This window comes from Kryptolebias marmoratus, linkage group LG14 (assembly GCF_001649575.2).
Source record: "Kryptolebias marmoratus isolate JLee-2015 linkage group LG14, ASM164957v2, whole genome shotgun sequence".
Classification (NCBI taxonomy): domain Eukaryota; kingdom Metazoa; phylum Chordata; class Actinopteri; order Cyprinodontiformes; family Rivulidae; genus Kryptolebias; species Kryptolebias marmoratus.
Genome location: NC_051443.1, coordinates 23077740 through 23099586, shown reverse-complemented (window position 1 = coordinate 23099586; position 21847 = coordinate 23077740). Strand labels below are relative to the sequence as shown.

At 37.8% G+C, this 21847-nt stretch overlaps 2 protein-coding genes across 2 annotated transcripts in view; one reads left to right on the top strand and one right to left on the bottom strand.

Annotated features, from left to right (window-relative positions):
• Nucleotides 1-4952, bottom strand: part of si:ch211-127i16.2 (probable flavin-containing monoamine oxidase A) — a 58498-nt gene extending 53546 nt beyond the window's left edge. Inside the window, exons 1-4 of the mRNA XM_017425485.3 lie at nucleotides 4770-4952; nucleotides 4580-4670; nucleotides 1898-2078; nucleotides 1292-1406 (exon numbers count right to left, since the gene is read on the bottom strand). Of these exons, the coding sequence (XP_017280974.1) occupies nucleotides 1292-1406; nucleotides 1898-2078; nucleotides 4580-4670; nucleotides 4770-4887 (505 nt within the window). The 5' untranslated portion in view covers nucleotides 4888-4952. The remainder of the gene's footprint in view (nucleotides 1-1291; nucleotides 1407-1897; nucleotides 2079-4579; nucleotides 4671-4769) is intronic.
• Nucleotides 4953-9800: 4848 nt separating this feature from the next.
• vsig8a (V-set and immunoglobulin domain containing 8a) overlaps nucleotides 9801-21847 on the top strand; it is a 17399-nt gene continuing 5352 nt past the window's right edge. The window contains exons 1-6 of the mRNA XM_037979525.1: nucleotides 9801-9825; nucleotides 10079-10254; nucleotides 12448-12652; nucleotides 14168-14320; nucleotides 16285-16407; nucleotides 20961-21102. Coding sequence (XP_037835453.1) covers nucleotides 9801-9825; nucleotides 10079-10254; nucleotides 12448-12652; nucleotides 14168-14320; nucleotides 16285-16407; nucleotides 20961-21102 — 824 coding nt within the window. The remainder of the gene's footprint in view (nucleotides 9826-10078; nucleotides 10255-12447; nucleotides 12653-14167; nucleotides 14321-16284; nucleotides 16408-20960; nucleotides 21103-21847) is intronic.

Below are 21847 nucleotides of genomic sequence, written 5' to 3'. Positions count from 1 at the left end.
ACAAGAATCACCTTCATACAAAAGAACGGGACCATTTCATCTGCCTGAGAGGTCTGAACTTGAAGCTGAGGATGGATTTAACAGCCCAAATATGACTCACAAAAACAAAATGGAAACGGTGCTGAAAAATAATGGACAGCGCTTCGTGTGTGACAATAAGATCCAAACTGGAAGGAGATTTATTAAAACAGTGGGTTCTGTTATTAGGACACCCAGCTGTTTTAGCTGAGTGTCCTCAGAACTGACCCAAATACTGCAGTTATCAGAGTTCCTACACATCTGACATTATTTTCAAATATTTGTTGTTTTAAGTTATTTTTGATGTCGAAACACAATGGATTGAATAATTTTAAAAACTATTATGTGTGTGTTTAGATGAGGGATTGTAATATTTCACTTTCCAACATTTTAATCATTGCACTGAATGAAGAAAAAGGTGATCATGTGGTCATGTGCACCTTTATTGCCTGCTTCCTTGAAAGGCAGGTGATCATGTAATCATCTGTTTGTGTGAGCAACAGTGTGTGTGTTTGTTTGCCTGTTAGCAAAATATCTCATGAACCACTGGACGAATTTTAACGAAACTTTCAAAAACCTTTTGATTGGATCCAAAAGTTGTTGGGTTGTAGATGCATCTAGTAGTTGGCATCTAGTCATTATATTTTTATCAATTAAAGTTTTAATTTAAGGACTAATTAACCATCAATATGAGGAAAAAGAACTGTGGACCGTGTGTGTGTGTGTACTTTATGAAGTTTTATTGACCGTTCTTCATGACATTACAGTGTCTACCACACATTTCCTGAAAGGTGATAAAAAAATAGTTGAGTTGGCTTGTAGCTTGATTGATTGATTGATTGATTGACTGACTGAATGAGACAACCATGTTGGATCATGCAGTTAGCACTTGTGATGTTCATGTGATGTTCCAGCTGAATTTTTCAAACCACGAACTCGGAAATTTCATCTTACAAATTTAAATGGAACACACCAAAATCTATATCAAATCATCTTTTTACCTATTTACTATAAAGTCCCTTTGCTATTTAAGGGTGAAATTGCTGTAAAAATATGTTTACGCATGCTCTGAAGAATATCGATGGTGCACGCGTTCTCACTGGACATTTTCACCAGTTTGTGTGAAAGATGAGGAACATGCACGGTCTCTGTGCGTGTACCTCATTTACACATCTGGTCCCAGATGTGCAGAGGAATGTGTCGACTTTCCTGAGGCCTGTCTGACCAACAGCAAGGGAGAGAAAACTGAAGAGTTAAACAAATTTAAACTGACCTGCAGTCCAAGCATGTTGCTGGATGTATGATTGCAGAGTCATGCTGTCCAGTTCCACGGCGTTGGGAGTCTTCAGGGGATCGTGGACACACACTGTTCCACTCAGCCTGTCAATCTGAGACCAGAGTATAATCACCACATCAAGCATGATGGTTTACCAGCGGGAATCAAAAGCATCTCAGTGACACAGACAACAACAAAGGAATAGCTGGAGGCTGCCAAACATGATTTTGCCACTGCAATTTTTCCTACCTGCACCACTTCCCACAGCTACACAAAGCATTTATGTGGAACTGGAGATATTGTGCTTCTTTGCTGTGTGATAAATGTACTGTATTGATCCAAAAGCACACAGCAAAACATAATAAGTTTGTCTGCACGGTTAAAAAAAAATACTATATCTGGCAAACTGACTTCAGCCTTATTCCTAATGCAAAAATTTACAAGTAATAAATCAAACCCTTGTTTATCTCAGTAAGTACACTGTTTTTCCTCAAAGAGTTGGGGCTGTTTAGCTGATCCTTATCTCCATTTCCAGCGTTGGGAAAGACGGTGTTGACTGATCTTAGTCGAAAGGACAGAATACAGATGTGTCTGCGGTCTCACCTTCCACAGAAACTGGGTGAGGTCCAGGAGCACCAGCAGGGACAAAGCAGGGATGCTGGTCCTGTACACTCGAACTTTGGAAGGTGGCCCTCCCACGTGGAGCACCTTCTTCCCAATATTAAACTGCGGATAGACCTCCAGGCCCAGCTCTTTTATGAGCTCCATGATATGCGTTTGTGTGCTGTAAGAGAAAGATATTTTAAAAGCTTTATGATAAAGGTGTTCAAGGTTTATATTACCTTTTCGTCTCGTTCGGAGTGTTTACCACATTACAAAGACAGATGGCTTCAGGCAAAACTGAAGTGAATCCTTGAACATCCAGAAAAATCTTCAAAAATGAATAAAATGTAGGCATGAAATATCAAAGTTCCCTGTTTTTAAGCAGTATTTTAACAATGCACTTCACAAACTTTGTAGCAATATTTTCTGTTGCCAAAAAAGAGAAGGCTGTAGCATCTGTTACTTTCTCAACAGCTCCTGTGTGCAGCTTTGTAACTTTAAATAAAGCAATATATGATGAAACCTTGCAAATAAAACCTGTGATTTCCGTATTTATCTGCGTGCAGCATTTATACATTTCTTTTTTTTGTGAACTGTTTGCCCAATTTTCAAACATAATGAGGGTTTTAGTAGGACAGTTTGAGATGGAAAGGTTGCGAGTCCATAAAAAGGCACAGAGAGCCTATAAACACTCACACATACAGCCACTTTGGAATGAAATCAAAGACGTACGTCTTCAGGCCGCGAAAGGAATCAGAGCAGACATCGCTCTGTGGAAACATCTCTTCGTTTCTTTGAACAATTCGCATCTACAGATAGCGATGTGTACGGTTTTTCAACAGAATTACTTGCTGTTAAAGATAATTGCCCCCATTTCTACAACCTCGCTGGACAAAAGCTCCACTTCCCCATTAAATGGTCTTTCTGCAGATGTCCTTTATCAAAACAGCAATTGAGTGTGTCTGCATGTCTTAAGCACATCTAATTTAGTGACACATACTGGACGATACCACAAAAGTGAAGATGTTCAGTTTTTTCCAGTCAAACTACTTCCACATATCATGTGCTATTTTAACCACTGGTACATTTAAAAAAAAACATTTGGCTTGATTAGAAATAGTGTGCTATGACTTTAAGTACTTGTAGCTTTTCAAAATGTTTACCTATATTTACAAAAAATGTCCCCATTAAAACACACTGAAATCTCCTTAAAAACATTGTTTTTATTAACATCTGCTTTGACTGTCTTCATAACCTCCTTTTAGCTACAGTTTAGCCAAATGTAGCTTTTGTTTCCTAAAGTTTGAACTACTTCAGCATACGATCAGCTATTTTAACTATTCACAGATCAAAATATTCAGCCCGTTCAGGAAATTACAGCTTTGATTTCAGTTTTTTTTCTGTATCTGATTTTATTTACATTTTTTTCCTCATTGAAACAAATGAATAACTCTACTTAATCATTAAGAAACTTTGTGTTCTTTAACATTTAGGTACTGTTCTGCTATGGTTTTGCCAATTTCAGCTTCAGCTACTGCTTTGCTAATTTGAGTTTTGTTCTGCTTGTTTCAACAATTCAGTTTCAGCTACTTCAACTAATTTTCACAGTTATCAGCACTCAGTATTCACACTGCATTTTAGCACAAAATGCAACTTTCTCTAGTTATTTCTAAATTCATGCAGCGGCACAAAATACATTCTAAAACGGAGTAAAACCTGCATCGGTTTGGACCAACTACAGTAATCCTGCAGCATACAGGTTCAAACCAAAGCCGCTCCAAGTGCCTACAAGTTGCACAGCATCTTCGTTGAGGGTTCTCATACAAATTAGTTATTGAGTGGTTAATCTGTTAGTGTGATTAATATTGATGTTCCTAATCCTCCCTCTGAGTCTTCCAAAGGTTGGATCAGCTGCACAGCTTTGATCCTGCTAATGGCCCCAGGAAAGTGCAGACAATCCCAGCTCACATTCAGCCTGCAGGTGAGTAAATGGCAGTGGAGTGTCGCAGATAACCTCTGATATGAGGATGGAGCCATTCAACAATAAGGGAACTCGTTGCGGTTAGTGACCAGAGGTCTTGGGGCTATTTTCAGTCTGCACTGACAATTTTAAGCCCTAAAAAATGAAGAGCAACCAATTATCACGCACTGCGGAAGGCAAAAGGGCAGTGACGTTTTTGCCCATGTCTGGCTGATTTGTTTGTCTGTACCACTAATCAACCTTAGCCAACACAAAAATGACTATAACTCAGTCACTTTTACAGATTTTGAGCTAAACCTTGGTGTGGTAGTAGCTGAGAGTCATCTTCAAGCTGTGACCAACATGGCTGATACATCATTTCTCAACATGAGACGGTTTTAGTTTAAAACTCTGGCACGAAAGGTGGACAATGTAATGTCTTTTCTGCTTATAGTTGACATTTGATTTATAGTTTTATGAAACCAAAACACAGAAATTAGTTTTAATAATTGAACATTGTGATTAAGACTTATTTATATTATACCCTTCAGTCTCCACGTTAGTTGTCATTAAGGCTTTTATAACTTTTTGTCGTTCTAAATGACATTTTGTTTGCTTGTTTGTTGCTTTTCTTTCACATTTTGTTTTGTTTTTGTGTGTTGTAAAGCATTTTGAGTCACACTTTTTGTATGAAAGGTGCTTTATAAATTAGTCTCAGGTACCTTGCAACCCACTGCCCTCCAAAGTCCCACACGTCAACACCACCATTGGCTGCAGGGATGTCAGACGACACGGTGCGACCTCCGACTCGATCTGTGTGGCACAGCAAACACGATTAAATCGATACCAAATCAATAAAAAACGGTGGCTCTTATCCGGGTTTGAACTCGCTTAAAACGTCACGAAACAAACCTTTTCCCTCGAGTATCAGTATTTTCAGCTTGGCCTCTCGTTTCCTGAGGAAATGAGCTGCACTCAGTCCGGATAATCCCGCACCGACGATAATAACGTCCCAAATTTCTGCTGTCATTTTTCCAGCTATGTGGAATCTGTCCGAAAACAAACTGTCGCCCCTCGCGAGTGACGTAAGGCGGGGTTCGAATGCTGATTGGTTGAAAGTTAGCTTGAACCCGGAAATCGGACGATCAGCAGGGAGAGCGAAGAATAGCGTTTAAAAGTTGCAAAATTCTTACTTTTGTTATTTGTGTAACTACTCACAGAGACGTTTTTGCTCGGTATGACTTCTGTATTACCCTCTGTGGGACTAAGAGCAGCACAGACTGAGGGGAAAGTCCACATCTCAGGCTGTTTCATATGAACTATGATCCCAAGTGGGAGGCAGTTGTAACATATAATCAATACGCTTTTAATGATCAATTACATGTTTTAAAATATCAGTAATACCATTTATTCTTTAAAAATTACATTTTTACTAGTCAAAATTTAAATGAAAGATATTTTAATTACCCTTTGATAAATATTTATGGTCCCAAATACAGCAAGAGATATTTTGCAAAATACTTTCTACCACATACAAACAGTGTTTTGGTTGAGCAGATTAAAAACACTATATTTTTTTAATGCTCTCCAAAATGGAGGGTTTTTTTGTGTTAGTTGTATCCATGCAGACCTATCTGTGCATGCCTATTGTTGTTTTGAGCACTAGAGCAGACAATTTGTACTTGGAAGGAAAAAGAAACTCTTTGACCGCCTCTATGCAGACCTTAGTTATTTTTGCATTTTTAAAGGAAGTCTGTCATCTGAACAGAAATAGTTTTTTTTTTTTCTTGTGCCACTTTTTCCATTTATACGTTTTGTGCGTTGAGGTGCAAATATTCACAGGAACATCCTCCCCATTTAGAAGAATTTGATTTTCACAGTTATATTTAATAGATATATCATGAATTTTTCATATGTATGTCTGAATAACTATAGTGACAATGGGTTTGCAGAATTCTGAAATGTTCATTGTGACAAGAGAAACATGAATTGTGGAACTCTGATTTGCAGAGAATAACTATTAAATGATAAATTGGCTTGCCATAAATTTGCTTCATTGCAGGTAAACTAAGGTTAGACTGAATAATCCACCATATTTCTCATATCTTCTCACTGTGTGAGGTTATCTTAATGAGTAAGTGACTTTCATAACAGTGCACTTTGGAACTGTGAAGAACTCCTACCTGGAAGAAAATTAGTCGCGTAAACCCCAAGTAAACAAAGCCAAAAAAGACTTAATATTATAACAGAAGAGACAGCTCAGATATAAGAATATAAAGGAATTTTAAAATGTGTTTTTTATTTTGTTGTTGTTAACGAGCATGTTCTAGTAAAAAAAATGTTTTTACATGAACATATGAGGACAAAGTTTAATTTCTGACCTGAAATTTATCTACATTTCTTTGTTTTGAGAACTTTTTGAAAAACTTCCTCATTCTAAATCCCTAAAATTAGTGTTTTCTAAATGACAAATCTTCCCTGCAAGACATTTTAAAAACAAATAAAAATTAAACTAATGCATGGATTTATAGTAAGACATCAGAATGATAAGATTCAACTGCTATTGTGCAAAATGAGCTTTATGTAAATAAAAATAACTTAGAAGTTAGTATAGAATAATATAATGAGATTAAAACATTCCAGCAGGTAAGTCTCAGTAAAAATTCAGAACAGATTTTTTTATAGAAATGCTTGTTATCCTGTGTATGCAAGTACTAAAACAGCAGTTTTACGAGGAATCTTTTGCGGATGTACTGTAAATAGTAAGTTTTATTTATCTTTTACACTTCTTATTTTAAAAATAAGGAATGCAAGTCTTAATTCTAAATATTTTTCAAGCCTTTAAATATATTTTTCCATCCTAGTCCCACACAAGTCGTTATTCAGACAACTAAACTTGAATGCTCCAAGTCTGAAAGGAGTGGGAGTGGGAGGTCAGTGAGGGGTTTAGTCGATTTTTAGATATTTCTTCTTTAGATATCAGTTGGTGGCAATAAATAAAAATGTTAAATAAAAAAAAAAAGGCCAGAAGCTTAGAAAAACTCAAGCTGACTACTGGAGCAAATTCATATCAAGATTTAAAAGAAGTGTCTAACATTTTATATACAACCAGAGTTCAGATAAAGATCCTTATCGTCTATTTGTAATCCATTTTCTCCATGTGTCTTCTGAAAGATCTCCCACTGTATCTGATTTATAAAAGGCTGCTTTGCCTGTAGATGTGGTGCAGAGATAAGACGAGCAGCTTTTACTTTTTTTCACTTTCCAAAATCCTGGTAATAAATACAAACCCTGCTGCCGTGTGCTTTAGGCTGAACAACCAGTTTGTCACCCGAGACCCTGTCCTTTTCTATTTTCCTCATTATTTAAAACTGCCTGACAAATAACAGAATTGTAGGTGTTAAATGACACATTGTGTGGAGTTTTGTTTCCCAGACTTTCCATTTATTGAACGGAAGAAAATAAAAGTAAAAGCTGCTGATAGGAGCTTATACAGATAAACAACTTAGAAAATTAAGACATCAATAACTACAGATAAAGCAGCAGCATGTTGTACAAGTTTTTCTTTGAACAGAGCAGACTTATTCTCCAAGTTTCCACCCAATGTTTGCTTCTCTGGTTTCACGTCTTTAAAAGGAGATTACGTGACATTTAGGTGGGAAGTTGTTGTTTCTTTATAGGTTTCACAAGTACTTACAGTTATTTAGTTTTGATGATAAAATGCTAATATTATGGAAGGTTTAACAGTGAAATAGAAATACTAAATAAAAGTTCTGACGAGTTACCAGGTTCTAAAATGATTCAACTCGAACCTTAAGTGTACAAAAACACACAACAGATTCCACCATGTCATTATTTATTAAACAAAAATGAAGCCAAATGGAAAAGGTGTGTTTGAAAAACTAAGTCCACCCCACATTTCAACGGCTTGTAAAACAACTTTCAGCAAAAACTTAAGGAAAATTATTCACAAGTGGAAAACACTTAAAACAGCTGCCAATCTTCCCAGGAGAGGACATCCCAGTAAATTTACCCCGAAGGTCAGACCGTGTAATGTCCAAAGAAATGACAAAAATGAACTAAAATACTCTACCTGCCTCCGTTAGCAGGTTAAAGGTTAAAATTTTGACAAGACAACTAAAAAAGACAGTGTGTGGCTTGTTTGGAAGGGTTGCAGGAACAAAGAAGGCTCTTCTCTGTAAAACCAACATGGCAGCACAACTTAAGTAAAGCTTCATTTGAACGAACCACAAGACTTCTGGAATAAAACCAAACGTTTACCCATAATGCACCGAGCCATGTTTGGCAAACACAGCATATCAGCACAAACATCTCAAACTAACTGCCAAGCACGGTGGTGAAGGGACAATTATGTGGGCTTGTTTTGTAGCCACACAACCTGGGAACCTTTGTAGAGCAAAGAGTCAAATGTGAAGCTATCTGTCCAGAAACTAAGGCTTGGCAGAAACTGGGTCATGATGCAACAGGACAATGACAAACAGGGGAAAAAAAAACTACAACAGAATGGCTGAAAAAGAAAAGAATCAAGGTGCTGCAATGTTCCAGTCAGAGTCCAAAACCTCAATCTGATTCAAATGTTGTGATGGGACTTTAAGAGCTGAGCAGAAACCAGTGTCTGCCAGTTTTCTTTGAGACTGTGGAAAGAAGAGTGGGCCAAAATGTGAAAACCTGATAAAGTTAAACACAAAACTGTTACAGCGAGTTATCGATGCTAAAGGAGGTTTTACAAGGTGCTGCTTAGCTTCTCACACACAGCTTTTCCATTTTGGTTTTGTTGTTGTTTAATAAATAATGACTTGGTCAGACTTTGTGTTTTGTACACTTGAGGTTCCACTTAAATAATTTTAGAACCTGTAAAGACCAGAGCATTTTTTTTAAATGTCCTGATAAGTAAAACCCAACTCAAAGAGGGTGGACTTTCTTTTCCCTATGACTGTAATACTGGCGATGTTGCTGTCCAATCAGAGAGCTTTAGAGAAACAAAGAAGAAATAAATAAGGTGTTTCCCTCACAGCAACTTTGTTTAAGTATTTGGATGTAGCAGCTACAATCAGGTAGTATGAACTCACTTGTATGGGTCTGTGTTGTAAAGACTGTACTGATTAATTTATTTCCAGCAGAAAATAAGAATGATGAGACCAGGCTGCGGTTGCTTGAGATCATATTTCAACCTGGGCTGCTCACCATGGTTAATATTCTCTGCAGCACTCCTGAGCACAGGTACAACCATAGACAAGCAGCTCAAGCTTAACCACAAATATCACATACAGATAGTTACTTTACGTGTTTAATTTTATGTTGTGGATGGAAATGATCACTACGATCTTTGTGCCTGTTCTAAAACTGGGAAGAGTCAGGCCTCGGGGGGGGCAATCAAGCTCATCCAACGAGGCTGTGACGTTCTGTTCCAGGAGGATTGTCATCTCCTTACCATCCCAGGGATCTGAGCTTTTATTTTTTCTCTACAGTTTGACTTTTAGCACATCTCAGTGTCTCTAAAATCCCTGTACTATACATAAACAGTGTCCAAATGTTTCCTTTCATTAAGACAGAGCTGCGCTGGTCTGAAGTGGAATAAAAACATTACACAAGTTGTTATAGCACCACTAAACAAAACTCTTGAACCCCTGAAAAGCACAACTATTGTTCTGTGTCACATTTCCCTGGAAGGCTAATTTGAGCCTATATCCAGCTCTTTCTTTTATGCGTGTGCTTAGATTTATTTTGATAAGATAATTGTCTCGAAAATTGCTGTAACTGCTACATTCAAATCGGCGCAGACAATCCTTTCCCTACTTCCCACTTCTTGCTTGTAGTTCAGTTTTTTGAACATTTGTTCATTTTAACATTTCCTGCTTAGGCTCTGAAGTTTTTTGTTTGTTTGTTTTTTTCCTCTCAGGACTGTTTAGTCATTTTGGAACTATGATGTTTTGCTGCTGCATTTTTGGTTCGTCTTATTTTTGTCATTGAAACTTCTTTGGAATAAAAAAAAAGAAAGAAAAAACCTACCTTGAATCAACATTACTTGTTCGTGAAGCTGTTTGCATGGAAACAGTAAACTCCAGCTGAAAAAGAAAGTCCTTGATAATTAAAAGAGATATTTATCCCTTTTAATTATCAAGAACTCTTCCTTACATACCAGCAGTTTTAAAACGGCTGGTATGTGTAATTAATTTCAACAATGGTCTGAATTTGCACAGAGCTGAGACAAACAGAAGAGCTAAAGGTGACATCCTTGGGATGGAAGACCATCCAGAAGGCTGAAGGAGAAAGTGTGATTTTGGGCTGCAGCTACTCACTGAGTCCATTAGACACAGGAGACCTGGACATCGAATGGTCTGTGGTCAGTCCAGACTCTACGAAAAAGGACAGAATGGTAAGATTCATTACATTAAACATTATTTGTTCATGTTCATTTCACATACTTGGAAATAAAGCTTGATGCTTTGATGTATCATGTTAATTAACCAAAAGTGTTGAAGACAGAGGGATCCTTCATCTGTGTTTTTTACATCCAGCTGGCTTAACGTGATATAAGAAATAGGTTACATGAATACTTTCCTTGAAAAGTGACGCAAATTGTAACTCTTTTTTTCATCTCTTTTTTTCTTTGACACTTCTACTTTCCTGGAAAGATCTTTGAAAGCATAACTAAACCATTTTTAAAAGTATATTCATCTATTCCTCTTATTTCGACGAACCGATATTAAGAACCCGATAAGGCCAACAGGATTGTTCAATAACTGCTCAGAGGAGCTCTTAAAATCTGACATCTAGCTGAATGTAAATCTGCATTTACAACTAATTTTTGTGACAACATTGTTGTTGTTTTTTAAGTCTAAGTAAAAACTTTTTTTTTAAGATGTGCTTAATGCAGGATTTTTGTCAAAGTCTATAAAACATCTGTGTTTTGTTTGGTGGATGGTAAGTTGTAGCAAGAGGAACCAAATGCAGACGTGAAGAAGGCAGTTTTCAGGAAGTCAGATGTGTGTTTATTAACCAAAAACTAGTGCAACAGACAAACAGCAGGATGCATGGAGGTTAACAGAGCATGTCCCGGAAAAGGTGATTACTGAGTGACAGCAGTGCCGTGTACTACAAAGGATTAGTGGCTTAGTAAGGTAACTTCTGGTTCAGTTTGGGAGTTTTAGAATCAAGAAGCTGGTTCACTTTTTTCCCAGGTTTGTTACAGCTGCAACTTATGTAGGAAACCTGACTTGCTTTGCAGCACATTAATTTAAAAAAATCAAAAATAGTAGCCTTATTATGTTTGTTTGTGCATTAATGATGTGGTAGCAGTACTGCGGAGGTTATTAATTTGTGTTTGCAGTTAGGAGTTTGTTGGCTTTTTTTTTTGGTTTTGGTTTGTTTGTTTTTCCCTCTGGCTTTTGTTCCAGCCTCATGACTGTTATTGAGCCTTTGAATCAGCTCCAGAGAATCAATAATAGTCGTGAAGTTGGGGGGAAAAAAATATAAAGCCAGCAAAGGAAAAACAAAAACAACCAAAACCAAAAAAGTTACTGGTTCTCTGAATCAACTCCAGGGCCGGCACTTAGTTGTTGCCTCACAGAGGTCACAGGTCAACCTGTCCAGGGTGTCCCCCACCTCTCACACAGCGACTCCTGGAGACTGGCACCATGACCCAGACAGAAAAAGCGGGTTGATGAATAAATTTGTTCCATCTGATTTACTGACCCAGAGTCAGAAATCCTGGGTTGGCGAGTCGATAACCATCTTTGGAGTTCCACTAAGCACAATTCATCAATATTAGAGTTACTTCAGCCAAATCTCGGAAAAAATAAAAATAAATAAAAGTAGACCCAAACTATGTCAGCTTTACACAAGTTACCAACATTAGTTACTAGTCCTACTAAAAAATAAATATGACAAACAGCAGTCGAACACCAAAAGAGAATCATTTTTACTTGTTTTTTTTTTGCTAAGCTGATAAAACTGTTCAAAAAAATCAATGTCAAGTTGCCAAACACACAATTCCAGCAATTATATCATTAGAAACTTGTTATGTGAATGTATGAGTCAACAACCGCCCATTTGCACATCCAGAAAACAGAAAGGGGGGGAAAAAAAAAGACAGAGAGCCATTATCCTTCATTTGGAGCTGGTGTTGCTGACCTGCAGACACACTGCAGATTTCCATGAAGTAGTCTCAACTAATTAGGTAAAATATGTGTTTGTCACACTGAATTCATCTCCAGCTTGTTTTTTTTACTTTGCAAGTCTGTCTTGTTGTGCTCGGCACACACTCACCAAAAAAAAAAAAAAAAAACAAGTCATAAGTGTATCACTGTTTTTTGTGGGGGGGTTTTTTTATTCCCCCTTTGGAAAACTGCTCCCTGCTGCTGGGCTGGAAGCGTGCCAGTGAGCTCACAGAGACTAAACTACACCGTGAATTCGCTGTTCAACTAAAACAACGAGAAAAGTTTCTTAAAGCTGCACACTTTGGGATGATTCATATCAAATTCAACCCACTCATTAAGCAGTTGTGCTATTTTTATTATCATTCAGACTCGTTTAAATAAATCTTTCTTTTTTTGTGTTTTTGCATCAGTTCTTATCGTATACAAGCGGCATTAAGTACCACCACGGTGACCCAGCTTTTGCAGAAGGGCTCAGCTTTGCTGCGGGTGACCCCTCGGACGGTGACGCCTCCCTCTCGATCGCTCGGCTGACACCAGCCCACAGCGCCACCTACCAGTGCAAAGTGAAGAAGTCGCCTGGGGTCGACACGCGCAAGACGTCACTGGTGGTAATGGGTAAGCCTGGGTAACGGGCTACGTCCTGGGGATAAAACCTGTCGCTTTTAACACTAGAGTTCTAAAAGGTGGAGGTACAGAGTGAGTTACCATCACACGTTTGTGTGCAGTTTACAGAAGGGTGAGGAAATCTTTGAATGCTTATACACAATTGTGTTATGTTCTTTCACATTTTTACCTTGTTTAGAATTTGTTAATTGGACTTCGCCATCTGTTCAATATGTTCCCACAGCCTCTGATACTTCCTAATCACCTCCAGCTCCTTCCCAAGGTTACAGAGAAATGATAAAACCACTACAGTAGTTGCTGATTTCTACTTATTGTATAGAACCATGAGGATGATTGTTGTTCAGCAGCAGTATGTCTGCAAGTTAAAGCACCACAAGAGCTTGTTATTTTTAGCTACTTTTAATGAGAAGTCTGTCATAGTCTGTGGGTTTTGTTTTGTGTTTGTCTTTTTGGGGTTGATCTGGATTATGGTAAGCTTCTTGCTTTATATTTGTTTTGTTCCATTTTATTTTGTAGTCTATTCTTTTTCTTGTCTCACTTGCTTGGTTATTCCTGTTACTATGTTCTTTGATTTTCAGTGTATAGGCAGGTCTGGTAAATGTTTAAACAAATTAAAGTACAGATTAAAATTTTAGTTGTATTTTTAAGAACTTTCAACTTCTCTGGAAATCTTTTTTTTTTTAATCTATGAGGAAATCAGTGACATTTTCACAGCAGCCTCCAAAGTTTAACAGGTAAGAAGAACTTTCATGGACACATTTGATCGCTAAATGTACCGTATTATCTTTTCTATTGAAATAACACACAATCTGGCATCTTTGTTGGGGGAGAGAAACAACCTCAGTCTAAACCGTCCTCATTCATGACAACTTGAAAATTTTCACTTTTTTCTTCTTTATTTACAAGAAGCATTGACTAATTCTATGCTGGAGACCTTGAGTTTGTAGCTGTATGAGCTCCTTTATGTTTCGTCCACTTGAGGTCTTCAGTCTTATTCTGACGTTTCACACTAAAAAAAAAAAAAAGTATAAAATGAAAGGACGCCCAATCTGAAGGCACAATGTTCCCAAACTCCACGGTGAATCTTCACATCTAAAACAGCTCACAGCAGCACTGAGAAGCTAAAGTCATTGAGTTCTTGTTCCTTGCCTGATTGTTAAGATAAGTTTAAAAATTTAACGTTGAATGCGTTCACCAATCTATTTGCATTTCTTCTAAGGAGCCCAATTGATCATTTCTCTTCTTTTTCTTTCTAAATTGGATTGTGTGTGTACATCGACGCTTCAGCGTTGTTTCATTTTGAAAAAAAAAATCTGTGAACTATGTTTACAGCTCAAATCAACGTCACAAACAGCATAACTTCAATTAATTATTTCATTCACCATTTTAAATCCAGCTTTGAACACATTGGGGCATAAAGATCCGATATAAATGCTCTCTCGGGCTTCATCCAGGCTATAAACGAGATGGGGATGCAGAAATTACCCATTACTTGTATGATTGCAGCGAAGCCATCAGTCCCTAAGTGCTGGTTGGAAGGGGGGGAGCTCGTCGGCGGAGCGGTGTCTCTGCACTGCATGGCTGCTGAAGGCTCCACTCCCTTGGAATACAAGTGGAAGAGAGAAAGTAAAGACCTGATGCCTGCTGCCGCCACACAGAGTAAGTCTGACCTCTCTTGACGTCATCATGTTACTACACATCAAAGTGTGTGTGTGTGTGTACGGTGTATGTGTGTGTTGGGTTTGGGGGCTGGAAAAGGAAGCCTGGTTCCTGTGTGCACAAAACTGAAGGAAAGCCACTGTTTTTCTGACAGCACAATATCCACTAATTAACTGTCAATTATTTTACAGTCTTTGATTTGTGCATCAGCAGCAGCTCATTTGCATTTTCCCGCTGTTTTGTTTTTCACTCTTGTCATGAGACATTTCCTGAGTTATTTTCAGTACTTTGCTGCAGACTGCACTGATCACATCTTTTTGCAGCAAGACAAAAAAAAAAAAAAAAACAACAAGAAAATCTGCTTATTTTTGAGTGAAATATGGGGGTAAATACAAGAGAATGAGCCTTAAGAATGTCACTACCTACTGACACAAAAATTCATTAGTACCTTTCAAAGAATAATAATAATGTAAGTAAAACAATATCTGAAGTAACTAAAGTTTAATGGCGTGCCTTAAACACAAGTCAGACTTTTAATTTTTGATTCAGTTGAATATTTCATACATATAATTAAAAAATGAAAATGGAACGGACACAAGGAGGTAGCTCGGTCCACTCTTCCAAACCAAAGTGCTCAAGCTGTCTCAGGTTTGAAGGATGGAATCTCCACACTGCATCTTTTAGACTTTTCCATAGAAGTTCAATAGGTTTACATTTTGAGCTCATGGGCCATTTAAAAATGATTTGGTGTTTTGCTTTGATTTTTCCTCAGCCATTCTTAAATGCTTTTAGCTGTGTGTTTGGGGTCAAGGACCCATGACCTTCAACTGAAGCTGAGCTTTCTGACACTGTACATGATAGTATGTTTCCCTGTGCAACATGCAGCAAAGCAACCAACAAACAAAACTGTGGCCCCTCCATGTTTCACAGTCTGTATGGTGCTCTTTTTATTAAAGGTTTAATTTTTCCTATGTGAACAGAGAGCTGATGTAACTAGCTGAAAAGCTCTAGTTTTGTCTCATCAAACCAAAGGACATTCTCCCAGAAACTTTGGACTTGACGTGCATTTCGGTGAATTCCAGACTAGCTCGTTATGATTCAAAATGCGATGGATGGTGCGATCAGAAAGGGACAAACCTTTATTTTAGAGTTTGGCTTGAATGGTTTTTGGATAGCTTCCTTGGCTCTTTTTCTACCACCTGCACTACCAGTCTGATCAACCTGGGGGTGCATTTCTTCTTGCATCCACATCCTGAGAGGTTGTCTACAGCAGTGGTGTCCAATCCTGGTCCTGGAGGGCCGCTATCCTGCATGTTTTAGTTGTTTCTCTGCTTTGAAACACCTGATTCTAATGACTGAGTGATTAACAGGCTTCTGTAGAACTCAAAGACCTGCTGAAGAGCAGGGAAACATCTAAATCATGCAGGATAGTGGCCCTCCAGGACCAGGATTGGACACCACTGGTCTACAGCTCCACAAACCTAGAACTTTTTGATAATATCTGCAGCTGCGGTCAAAGGAACATGAAGCTCCTCAGACAGCTCTGGCCTTTGCTTTCTCTGCTCCACGTTCAGTGTGGTGCACACAGTGATACCAAATGACCCAGTGGCTGCTTGTTCCCTTTCAGGAGGCTGAAGAAAAGCTTGAAGGCACCTGTAATACTAATTATGGTCAAGTGTTTGAAACATGACTACAATGCAAGGATTATTAATCTCCTCAAAAGCATAAAAAATCTGATCATGCTATTTTAGCATATATTTTTAAAACAAACAAATCATTTTATTTCAGGTTTTTTTTTTTTTTTGTTGTTGTTTATTCTATCACACACTAAAAGCATGCAGATGTGCATTAGACAATCCCATCTGACTGAATCACTGTTCATAAGAAATGAAGCATTGCTTTAATGAGCTGTAAGAGTTCCCTGTGTCAGTTTAATAAAGTTTGTTTTGCTCGTGATTTCTCAGACAGCGTGACCGGAGAGCTGAAAATCAGCCACCATTCTCAAAGCTTCGCTGGGGTCTACCTTTGTGAGGTGAACAATGCCGTCGGAGCCGAATGCTGTAGGATCAACCTGAAAGCCAACAAGCGTGAGCGAATACACCCTCACACAGAAGGCCACAGTTTATATAAAAACCATTACAGTGTCAGATTTTCGATATCGTCCTCTTTAGTCTCCCCTCTTTGTGCCACAAGCTCCTCATGACTCTGTGGCTCCGAGACTTGAGTGAGTCATTCTCAATGATGACAGGAAGAAGGTCGAATTTATTGTCTAAAAATAACTGCGCGTGATGCTTCTGCATTGTGTTCCCTGTCAGTGTCTGTCTGCGGTTGAGTCACAAAGTTACTAAAAAGTAAAGCCGGAACGATCCTGCTGCTTTCTATGACTCCATCCTTCCCCACTGTGAAAAAATTAAGTTTAAAAAAAAAAAAGGCAGCACCAAAAACCTGAAAACTGATCTAATTATTTGTTTAGTGTGGAGAATGTGGTTGAAATAGAGTTACTTGATGTAATTAAAGGAAAGCATATTGGCTCAGTTTCTTATGTTGAGAAATAAGAAAGTTGTAGCTGTTTTGGTCAAACTTTTGCAGAATAAAAAAAGGGGGAGTTATGTGCAATGTGATGCATTCTTCCAAGATGTCACACTTGGTGTTGTGAATGAATCTCAACTACAACTACACCAAAACTGAGCACAATATCTGTAAAATAGGCTGAATTATAGCCGTTTCTTTTAAAGGACAGCTAATCAGCTGTAGATGACTATCCATTGATTGGTTTCTGCAAGGTTCATTAAAATCTGTCATCTGCTTTATGACATGTTTTGCTAACACTCCAGACAAACACACGCACACAGACGTGGGAAAAAACCTTTATCTCCTTCGTGAGCAGGTGATACCAACACTCTTAAACTGGACCAGTTTATAAATAAAGCGGAGCAGCTCTGAGGTAATGTGTAGGTTTGCAGAGCTGTCTCACAGGAATGACTGGTGTCTGAGTTCAGTCAGTGATTCAGCTCAGAAAGTCTTCACATATTTAGACTCAAAGGACTAAACTACATCCTTCCTACAACATGAGTTTGTCTCTGTGTGTCTCATGATCCGGGCAGCGAGCCTCCAATGTGCCTCTTGTTGAGTCCTTGTTTCCTTGACCTTTTTTTCAGCTTTGTGTAAAAACTAAAAAAAAAAAAAAATTTCATTTAGGAACCCAGCCAAGAGTTTGCAAGATAACAGGACAAGAAGAACATTAGATGCTGCATTACAGTTGCTGTCTGTTGGCAAAATATCTCGTGAACCAGTGGACGGATTCTACTAAAATGCTCAGAAATGATTTAATATACATCTACAACTAACTTTTAGAGAAAACCAAATTCAAGATGGCCCCCACAACCAGCTGACCTTAGAACAGTGGTTCCCCTGGTCCTTGAGGAACACCATCCTGCAGGTTTTAGTTGGTTCCCTGCTTTGAATGGGTGAGTGATTAACAGGCTTCTGCAGACATGAAGACCTGCTGAAGAGCAGGGAAACGATGAAAACATGCAGGATGGAGTTCCTCGAGGATCCGTGTTGGGAACCACTGCCTTAGAACATGAACACACACACACACATACCAGTTTTACAGGTATTAAGGTAAAAAGTGGAGTGGTAGTAGCTGAGAGTCACTCACAACACGTACATCAAGCATTATTTATTTTTCTAATCTTTGACCAAAATGCTTCTAATTGCATTTCTCAACACAAGTTCATTTTTCTACAGTTCTGCCATGAAAGACAGTGGATAATGTGCATTTATTCAAGGAATGCTAGGTCTTTTATTTCATTCCTAACTTTTCTTCTATGATGGTAAATTTGACGTCATACATGTTCAGGTATTCAGAACATCACATGATCATAAAGGGGTGGTTGAAAGGACCCAATTCCTGACAACTGAACAAGCAAAAAAAAAAAAAGTTACAGGACTAAAATAAGACTAGACGGACTATACAACCATAAGTGGGCAGCAGGACTTACCCAAGGTGAGCAGAGGGTCAGACACTGAGCTGAGGAAAGCAAGGAGCACTGATTACTGAATGCAGGACAGCTGGGAGTTTTTTGCCACAGATCAGTGGCAAAAAACAATAGCAGAGAGCTGGGAAACTAAATAAATCTGGATTATATTCAATACTCAAGATTATGTGAAAATAAAAGTGAGCGCACTGGCTGTGAAAAATCAGGCAATTAAACAGGAAAACTAAAACTTAATTACAAAACACCTAAAAAGCCAGAACTATAACAAACACAGAATGGAATTTAGCTTCATAATTAAATCATCTGGATGTATATAATTTATGTAATTGCCTGAGTGTGTCGGTGTTTGTTGGTCCGTCTGTTAGCAAAATATCTTATCAACCTTTGGATGGATTTTAATGAAACTTTCAGAAAGTAATCAATGACTGTGCATCTATAATTGGTTAACTTTTGAAGTCAGCCTGATTCAGGATAAACTTTAACAAACACAAAAGAGTAGTAGTGTTACAGTTATAGAAGTCAAACTTGATGTGGTAGTAGCTGATACTCGTCCCCGACACATACTCTGAGCACAAACAGACCACAAGATCTTTATAACCCCGCCATAGAAGTCATATCTGTTACCAAGAATATTTAAAACGAAATAAATAAATAAATAATGAACAGATTTTGATTACATTTTCAGGAAATGCTTCGGTTGTCACAAGAAACAATTGATTAAAATTCAACGGTGATCTGGATAACAGTCTGAATCAGACTATTTCTTTTAACAAGGCTTTGGCCTTGGCGGAGGTTTGCATTCTCAGAAACCAATCATTTGATAAACATCTACAGCTGATTAGCTTTTGGAGTCAACTTGACTCAAAACGGCCAAGACGGCTAATCGACATTAAAAACGCAAAAATGGCTAAAGCCTAGTCACTTACAGATACTGAGCTACGATAAGGTGTGGTAGTAGCTGGCAGTGATTCACAACACAGACTTTGAGCACCAAAACATAACGAAGGATCTTTGTTTAAAACCTTGTTCTGCAGGTGATAATCACATTCAGACTTTTTTTTCTCTAATGTTAATTTTGGTAATTGTTAATATTAAGGTACATAGAAATGAAACCGTGTGATCTGACTATTATTATGTCTAGAATATATATACACACACACATATACACATATATATATAACTGTACACCTCGTTCTTTTTGGTGATTTTATGTTCCATCTCAGGATGTTGCATGATTTCCATGTGCTCGGACTGATGAGAAACAAAGCACTCACTGGTCTAGCAGTAGCTTTGAACACAGACAAGTTATTATTGTAATATCGTGAGGGTCACTTCTTCTCATCATACACAACACACGTGAAACAAAGGAAACAAAAGGCTCCTATGGATTTTTCTAGAAGTCTTGCTGTGATTTAGCAGCGAAGGCACTTCAGCTCAGCACAGACTGGGATGCAGAAAAACATCAGACTGCATTGTTCTCCTCTCTGTGAAATCCTGAAACAGAGTTTTTTTTTTTGTTTGGTTTGTAATCCTGTTGTCGTGTGTAACATTGCCCACAAGGGTGCAAATTATGTTTCCATGTTGGTATCACTATCAGTTTGTTTCTCTCTCTGCAAAACATTAAAAAAACCAAAAACCTGTTCGATATCCTCAGTAAAATTCAAAATATGTCTCAAACCTGTAAAACTTTGTCACTGGGTGGTGGTTGGTTAGTGGAAAAAAAAGTTTTACTTTGATTTAACCAATAAAATTCATTCAGAAATTTGCACTTTTCCCCTATACTGGGTCGGCTTTAAGGAATTCATAGGTTGAATTGCACCCAAGATTGACAGTCAAAAAGATTTTATTTTACTTTAAACTTGGAAAATTTGTAAGAATCAACTTTAATATTTTAGTAGTAAAAATGGAGAAATAATTCTTTATTTATTATCAAAAATTATTATAAATTAAAGTTATTTTAATGTTGTTACAAGTTGTTTACACTCTAAATTATCCTCTGAGACAATCTTTTTACCATCTATGTTTAAAGTATTTATAGTTTATTTGTGTTCTGTTTGAGTGGCAGCTCATAGTTAATAAATCATTAGTCACAACGTTGTTTATCAAGCCCCCCTCCAGGGGTTAAAGCTCACTTTTTATGCCTGGTTGGGCTCTGCGTACATCTTAAAGAACTTTTAAATGATGCAAAGCCCCTATAGAAGCCTTCTGCCTGCTGAAAAAGTCCCAGTTTGCTTTAAACGAGTTTACTTTGAAAAACTTCACTCGAGATGAATAAATGCTTCAGTATAATTTACCTGAGCAAACATCATGGACTCCTAAAGATCTCTGTTAGCAAACCGTAGAACACTATTTTTAGCTCTTTAAACTAAGTCAGACAGCATTTAATAAAGAAAATGCATTTTCTGCAAATTCGCGGTGTGAATGCTGACATTTACCGAAGAAGCTGAAGCCGAGCTGTTAAAGATAAAAGCAGCAGAATACTGGCTAAAAGTAAAAAGTATCAAAACTAAATATACTGAAAAAAACAAAGCTAACTAAATGCTAAACCTAACAAAGGTTAGCTAATAATAAAGACATTTATTATCATGAAGTGTGTCTTAAAGAGTGAATTTTCACAGTTTTTTTTAAATATTTCTCAGCTCCAAACAGAGCTGGAGTGGTTGTGGGCAACGTTGTGGGCTCCCTGCTCCTCGTCTTCATCGTCCTGGTCTTCGTCGTTCTTCTTTACTGGAAGCTGAGAAGCAGACGTCGCTATGAGAAGGAGTTCTCCAACGAGATCAGGTGAAGATCTGCAGCACCCTCCCACACAGCTAAATATGAAGGTCAGGAGGCGAGACTCTTCAGCTTTCACCTAGTTTCACCAAAAAATAATAATTAAAAGAAAAAAACAGAATCAACAACAAATCTTTGAAAACTGTAATTAAAAGCTAAGAAACAAATCACTTCAGAATGTTTCAGGGGGGGAAAAAAAGCCTGGTAATTAGAGCATAAAAATAAATAAATAAAAATACAGGCTGAAGGAAAAGAAGTATTATGTAAAACTCAAGAAAACAAGTCTAGATGCCTCTGTCGGGGTTCTGGTAATTAAGCGCCCACAATCTTAAAACCCGGCTGAATAAAGTCCTCCCAGAAAGGTTTTTGTGCAGTTGGAGTGCTGGCTGCCCTTAAACACCAGCAGTTTGACCCTGAGGACATCAGTTCTGTTTGCCATCCTGTTTTTAATCAAGTTTAAATTCCATAACTAATAAATAAATAAATCTAACAGACTGCATTGATTCGCAACTCGTTTCAATCTAAATATATGGTCTCCTGAAAAAGATGCGTACAACAGGCATGAAATATAAAGAGTTAGTGATTTGTAAATAATTACATATATTCTGTTTTCAGTTCGATTTGACACAGCTTGCTGACAGTTTTCTGAGAGAGAATTGTAATTAAAACATAAAAACGTGAGGATTTTTTTTTTTTTCCTCTGGCTGTCTGGGAAATTGGCCGACTACAAAGTGTCAACAAACACTTGGGAGCT